Source organism: Stegastes partitus, unplaced genomic scaffold (genome assembly GCF_000690725.1).
Source record: "Stegastes partitus isolate 25-593 unplaced genomic scaffold, Stegastes_partitus-1.0.2 Scaffold1724, whole genome shotgun sequence".
In the NCBI taxonomy this organism is placed as follows: Eukaryota; Metazoa; Chordata; class Actinopteri; family Pomacentridae; genus Stegastes; species Stegastes partitus.
The window spans coordinates 76,204-83,534 of record NW_007579455.1 but is presented as its reverse complement, the minus strand read 5'-3'; the positions used below and the strand labels follow the sequence as shown (position 1 = coordinate 83,534).

General features: G+C 39.0%; 1 protein-coding gene across 1 annotated transcript in view; it reads left to right on the top strand.

The window, feature by feature from the left end:
* The first annotated feature begins 1,314 nt into the window (after positions 1 to 1,314).
* slc49a4 (solute carrier family 49 member 4) overlaps positions 1,315 to 7,331 on the top strand; it is a 56,127-nt gene continuing 50,110 nt past the window's right edge. The window contains exons 1-2 of the mRNA XM_008301875.1: positions 1,315 to 1,754; positions 6,165 to 6,258. Coding sequence (XP_008300097.1) covers positions 1,460 to 1,754; positions 6,165 to 6,258 — 389 coding nt within the window. The 5' untranslated portion in view covers positions 1,315 to 1,459. The remainder of the gene's footprint in view (positions 1,755 to 6,164; positions 6,259 to 7,331) is intronic.

Below are 7,331 nucleotides of genomic sequence, written 5' to 3'. Positions count from 1 at the left end.
TTGATCAACATTTGATGCAACAGAGGCCAAGATATCCTGAATTTCCTTTTTTCTTAAGGGCCAACAATACAAGATCGTATACTGCCTATAATCATCAACATAAAAATGCTTCATCATAGGACAAACTTGATAATACAAAGGTCAACTAGTGACATTTAATGATCCTCATGTGGTTGCACGTCACAATGATACTAAACACACAGAATACTTTGTACTATAAAATAGCATTTTTATGTTTAAGACATTTTTGTTGAACTTTCATAAATAATTGAGCAGGCATGAAAAAATGTAGTCCAAAGACAAAAATATTTGTAGTTAGTGACATCCCAATAGAACAGTGCTCTAAACTTTCAATATGGTTCTTCAAATAACTAAAGAAAATATGGATTTAATATGGGTATATTTTTCATTTTCATTTCAGACTTTTATCTTTAATAGTTCATTCAAACATAGTCTCAACTTTTTATGTGTAAATAAATATTTGCTGAGAATCTAAGATTTAACATATGCCATTCTAAATATCAATAGTTTATGATACAAAGTTTAAGGCAAATCACAGGAGCTCTCTGATGATTTAAGGTGGAATAACCCTACACCCTAACCTGTCTTGTCTTATCCTTGGTCGAACTTTCTTTAAAGCACACTTGTTTTACTGGTAGTTCGTTTACAGTCATCTTTATTCTGTAATAGTACTATCTTAGCTTCTCCATTCGTACTTCGCTCGTCACCTTTCATACATATTTCACTTCTGAATACTGTAAATGGTTCCAAATGTGGGTTAGCATTTAGCTGATGTGGGTAACTGGCTTTCCGTGACAAAGTGAGCAACTTGTTTGCGTCGTTTTGTCTAAGGAACTACCAAACAGCTGATAAACAACAGAATGTGCTTCTACTCCCGACACAAAACATCTAAAATTGCCAACTCGTGAGCTCTCAGTGCAGTGTTTGTTTCAGCAAATAAAGAAGCGATCTAGTTCTGTAAACTCTATTCGTGGATATTATCTTAGCTTCCACGCCACTGTCCCCGGAAAGATAACTTCGGCTAGCTTCGGGGAAAGAGGGGGACCAGAACGGGAAAAAAAACAAAGGACTCACCTTACACTACACGTGTAGATGAAGTTCGAACGGAAGTAAACAAAACTCACATGACAGTGAACGAGCTATAATTTACATTTGGAACACCACACTGTGAATCTGCTCCATTTCGGCTCCGTTGGCGCTGCAACAACCGCGCTTAAGCTAATCTACGAGACGAGCCAAGATGGCGACTGACTGACAGCAGTTTCCGCATCCCAACCTATTTCCGTTCGGACATGCGCAGTGAAGACAAATAATAGAAACAGAAGCTGACGGCTGTTTTTGTTTGTGTGGTCGGCAGAAGACACTCGCTAATTCCCGCTTTGTTGAACAACCGCCCAAAACCGGAATTCTAACAGAACCGACGACCGGACTAGCTACTATGGGTGCCGGTTCGAGCACCGAGGCAGAGAGGGAGCCGCTCCTCGCCCCTTCGTACGCGGAGCCAAGCAGTCCGCCAGTAAACAGCAGAGTGTACGCGAGAAGATGGCTGGTTCTGACCCTGTTCTCTCTGCTGGGACTAATGCAGGGGATGGTGTGGAACTTCTGGGGTCCTATCCAGAACTCGGCCGCTCACGCTTACGGCTTCACCAAGTCCGACATCGCGGTGTTGGTGCTGTGGGGCCCGGTGGGTTACGTCCCCTGGCTGCTGTTTATGTGGTTAATGGACAAAAAAGGTGAGTTGGTCCGAGCTGCTGGTACACTGTGTCCTATCGAGCTTTGTGGTGTCTGACCTCTTGTTTTTGACTCCCATCCTTCTACAGCCATGTGACACGCTGGCGTTTTGATATATAGGAAGTTTAGTGCAGCTGCTTGACATGCATTTTACACATTTTAGGGTTATGTGAATGGGTTCAGATTAGCTAGGGATGGCTAGTGTTCTCATTGGGTGGCCTGATTAGAAATGTAAAATACTTTACTAATTGAAAGTATTTTCCACTTTTAAAATACACTTGATAGCAGAAACTGAAAGCTAGTAGTCTGCCATTGTCTGTCACTATTTCATGAACCAGTCAACAATAACATTTAATAATAGGTCAGATTCCCAGTTCTTGTCTTTAAAGATGACAAGTGAACTCTCCAAAGTGATGGCTTGATACAAGTGCGTTCACATTTTCTTTTTAGGCCAGTATTGCTTTGTAACCTAAGATTTGGTGAGGTACTTAGACATGAACGCTAAAAAAGTCTGAAAACAGACAATGAAATGTGAAATTACAATGATATGTAATGGGGAATAGTTCTAAATTCTCATTAAGATGCTAGAAACAGTAACTGTTTGGCATTTTTGCCTGATACGTCACCAAAATGTAACCTGATTATCCAAATTTTCGACAATTAGTGTTATAGTCTTATTAAAGTAACAATTCTTTCGCAGGTTGATGCCACTTTTGCATTCTGAATGAATACAAGTTTGTGGAAAAGGTTTCGTCTTTGTCAAGCGTTGCATGTAGGAAAGTGGAAACCGCATACGGCAAAGTAGCAAGTTTTGAATGACTTTCCAAACTTCGCTCATCCAAGAGGGTTCAGATTCCAAAAAAGCACAGAATGTTTTGTTAAGTGCTTTTGAGTAGTAGCGGCTAAAATGTGAAGAAGCCTCTCGACTTGAGCTGCTGAGTCAGAGAGCACTTCACCTAACCAGTTCCTCTGCATCACCTGACTGACACAAAGTGCTTAATACCAGGGTTCGACTGTCAGATGACAACCACAGCAACAGCGTAGTGACAACATCACATCACAGCAACCAAACTGCTGATGAATTAAAGAACATGTGCAAGATCTTGCCAAGAAATTGCACAACTCGACTTGTGATCCTGAATCATCAGTGATTAGAAGTTCTGAGTGTTTTTCTTGCCGAATTTAATGAAACGTCATCACATCTTATATCCTTGTTTCAGTAAGTGGTGTAAAATTCATACTGACAAGACCATATAAAGTAAAATAAACCATCGATAGATTCCCCTCAGACCTTTTTAATGAATGCTCAACTTTATACCCAGCTTGGAGCAAAGTCTGCGACTGAGTCATATATCAAATTAGGGGGAACTCATTCCGCATTCACAAATTGCATTAAGCAATGGTGTGACCTTGTTGTAAACCCTATAGGACTTCCAGAGGTTGCAACAGGCTTAAACTATGTCTTTGTGTGACGAACACATGCACACAATGGCTCTGCTCCAAAATGTCAGCAAGGGAAAATGCTTGGCCTCCTTCTGAGAGTTTCTCTTCCCCGAAGGTAGAAACTGTAGATGATCAACAACCCAGTGGTTGCCATCCAAGAGAATTATAAAATCGAGTCATATGTGATGCAGTCGCTAAGCAGTAAGCTTGCATAATGTTACGAGTGAATGACATGCATAAAAGTGTATGCTGTTGTTGCAGAATGTGCCACATCGAGCTGATCCAGCCATTTAAGTGTGAGGTTGTAAAGCTTGCAAGTCCTGCTTGCAAGCGGCTGGCTGCCAGGAATTCTCTGAAATATAGGTTACTGGCTTTTTGTGTCAATTAGTACATGCAGCACTGTGTGAAATACATGTTATATGTCATTGTGTTATAATTTACTTCTTGGTAAATGACCTAAGCACATAATCTATGACCAAAATGATTGTCTGCTACCTGTTTAATTAACTACCTGTCAGGCCTGGTTAGATATGCAGAGCAACAACCCTCCTGCACAGTCGCTACAAGAGCAGCTTAGTACAATCAAAGTTTTGTCTGCTGGAGTGTTTTTGTGCTTCAATCAAGCGTAATTGAACACTGGTGAAAAAAGGGAAGGGCAGACGCTACATATGTACTTCCTCACAAAGGTAAACCTACTTAACTGGAATCAGAATGGCAGATGCATGTCTGCTTTCTGACCCTTAGAAGCCTCTGTTGCTGCAGGCGTTTTTAAAGGGGAACACAAACAGCACTTAGAAATCAGCAAACTAGCACTGAGTTTAATGATCGGTAATGTGCAAACTATTTCCTTGATTAATGGTTTTCTCCATAATTAAAAATAAACAAATAAAATAGGAAAAAAAAGAATATCCTTAAGGATCCATTAATTAATTAGCAAAGTATTATCTTATTTTAAAAATGCATATTATAATTTCCCACAGCGTAAGCAAATGTATTCAAATGGCTTCTTTTCTTAAACCTATAGTCACTTTATTCTCATGTGATGAAAATGTTAAATGCTCACTTTAGAGAAGCTTGAACTTTGATATTTATGCTTGACTGAAAATGACTGAAACTATTCATCAAATATCATAAGAATTGTTATTATTTTTAAAATTAATTTAATTAAACATTTTTATTTATTTTAGTTAATCAGCCAAGTGATTGTTTGATTAATTGCCACACTTCTACCTCTAGCTGACTAACCCTTCAACGGCCTCTGTGGCTGTGAAATGTAGCTCTGCTGCCTGTAACAGAGTTATTATTATCATAATTATTATTATTAAAGGCAGTGATTATAGCATAATTTCCAAATCAAATTAACATGATTTTCACAGCTGTAAAGTTAAGGTGTTTTTTTTTTCTTTCTCTCTGTGTTTTTTTAATTTTAGTTTTCAGGGGATTTTAATGTGTTTATTTAATAGTAGTAGTGGAGAAAAACCTGATTCGTGTGAGTAGAGTGAAGGGGAATGACATATAGAAAATTGTCCTCAGCCAGTAATCAAACCGGAGACCCTCTACTCAAAGTATTTGCACCCATGTAATATTTGCCCTAACTGCTTGGCTAACGGGTCATCTCCTTATGTTTTTTTTTTCATGTAATTTATTATTAATTTTTTTATTAAAGATGAGGATCTTGGCAGAAAAGTAATATCTACCAAGTAATTCAGTGATAAGTCGCTGTCGGTACCTGCTCCTCGTCATGGCGTGTCAATATTTGATGCCTCAGAGCTCAGCATAGAGACAAATGACGGACTAAATCCGTGCTCGCTTGACATTTAACGAATGCAGCACACACCACAGAACTGTATTGGCATGTTTGGACTTCCCCGTCTGCAGCCAATAAAGTACGATTCCAACCCAGACCTATTTGACCGGTGTGCCTGCTATAATAATAATCAGCTGTTAGTCAAAGCAGAAAATGATCACTCTCGTGGAAAGAGAAAAACAGGGAAGTGGTGAATTTTTAAATGGGCGTTATGTGGATGAAACTGAGAATGGACACTTCCAAGTTGGTAGAGAAAGACGCTTTGTTCAGATTATTGCTGTCACACAGGCGATATTAAATAAGGAACTTTGGAATTCCTGTTGCGCTTTTCTCATTGGGTGTATCATCGGTCACATCCGCTCAGTTACCAGACGGTTGGGTACACGCAGCCAACAGTAATGCAGTCTGATACAGCAGTCTTGGAATCAGTTTGTCATTAAAGATATAATGATCGGTTGTTGTTGAAGCTGTGTTAGGAGATGTTGAATTAAGTGCATGATCGTTTTGGAGGCTGGAGTGTTTAGAGTTGGTAAAGTGTGTTGTGTTGCATTGACAAATGTTCCTTTGTCGTCCCATTTGAGTCAGTAGGGAGAGGCAAAATAACTAAAATACTTGTCTATATAATGCAATATATTATAGCAGTTCCACAAATGACACCCCACCCCCCAAAAAATGGAGGAAAATTAAGGATTTTTTGCAGTGTGGTGTATTAAACTGCCTTAATTTTAGGCAGATGTAATTGATACATTTACTAAATGTGGGTACATGAGATAATGCTGACATGGTTAGTCGGACGGCAGACACTTAATATTTGGTGGTCATTTGTTTTGATTTATAATGAAGAAAGTACCAAGAGTTTGCTCGTCTCAGGTGCTGAAATGTGGAGGTGTTTCTGTCCTGTTACAGTCAATATAGACTGACTATACATTTACACATAGTAAGACTTCTCCACTTGAGCTTTGGGAAATCGCTATGGAGCCATTCCTGTAAATCAACAGGTTTATTGAGAATGAAAATAGCCATTAGTAGTTCCAATGAAAGACATTTTCTTTGTAACTCAAGGGTGGCCACCTCTGAAGTGTTCTCTCCATTCATGCCATTTCCCATCTGCCATTTTTCCACTTTTTTCTCCACTTCCCTCATCAAATCTTGTGTCTTCCAGGTTTGCGGGCGTCCCTCCTGCTCTCTGCCTTCTTCATGCTGCTCGGATCGGCTCTACGAAGCATCCCGCTGACAGACGAGCCTCTCAGGCGATGGTAAGACTCCTCAGTAAACATTATGGCAGCAGATGGTTCTAGGGGGGCAAGTGTGATGAGGAGCCTCTCATTTCCAATAACAAAAGGAGGCACAGAGTGACTCATGGGCTGCAGTGCACTCACAAGCCCTCAATATTTTCCATAACTTGATTTATTGGGCAAACTTTTCTAACTGACGGCTGCATCCAGTTTAGGACCAGATATGGAAATCCCACAAAGAGGGCTGTTTGCCAAAGCTAGGACCTTTTCTGGTTTGATGAGTTTGCAGTGATGTGTGGTGTAGTTGACAAGATTATCTGAGAAAAAGATTTGTCATTCTGTTTAAAAATTTATCAGCAACTTTTTTGATAAATGGTTTCAGTTATTTTTCAACCAAATATGTCAAACATTCAGGACTCACTGGTTTCAGCTTCACTGAAGAATGTGAACATTTTATGCTTATTTTTGTCATGTATGACAGTTAAGTGAATATTTTTAGGTTTTGGCACTTTTAAAACTGGATGAAATATGGAATAAATATAAATATGTCACCTCATAGTCTAAAAAAGAATGATATGATTTTGTTTTACCATTTTACTAACAATTAATTGATTAACAAACAAATTAATTAATTGGCAGATCAGTTGATATTGAAACTAATTGGTACATGTTTACAGTGGCAATGCTAACATGCATATCTAGACCCATCATGTTAACTATGATCAAAATGTTAGCTTAGCATTCTGATATTCGTTGATGTGCACCAAACACAAAGTAGAGCTGAGGCTGGTTGGAATGTCAATAATTTTGCGGGTAGTGGACAAATTAAATTAAATGGAATGAAAGGATTAAAGTTTAAAGGTGCTCCGAAGTTATGACAGTTCGTCTTTGATGCCGATACAGATATTTAGAGATTAAAAAATTCCTGTATTAAACAGAAAATGATGGCATTGTTCTTTGTTAACTTTCACAATATCATTACCAGCTTACAGTGAAGACATCACTTGACTCTGCACCACTGTACTCTGCTACATGTGCTGCAGACATTGTTGAGAGTATTGTAAAGAAGGGAGTCGGATCGACTCTGCTGGACA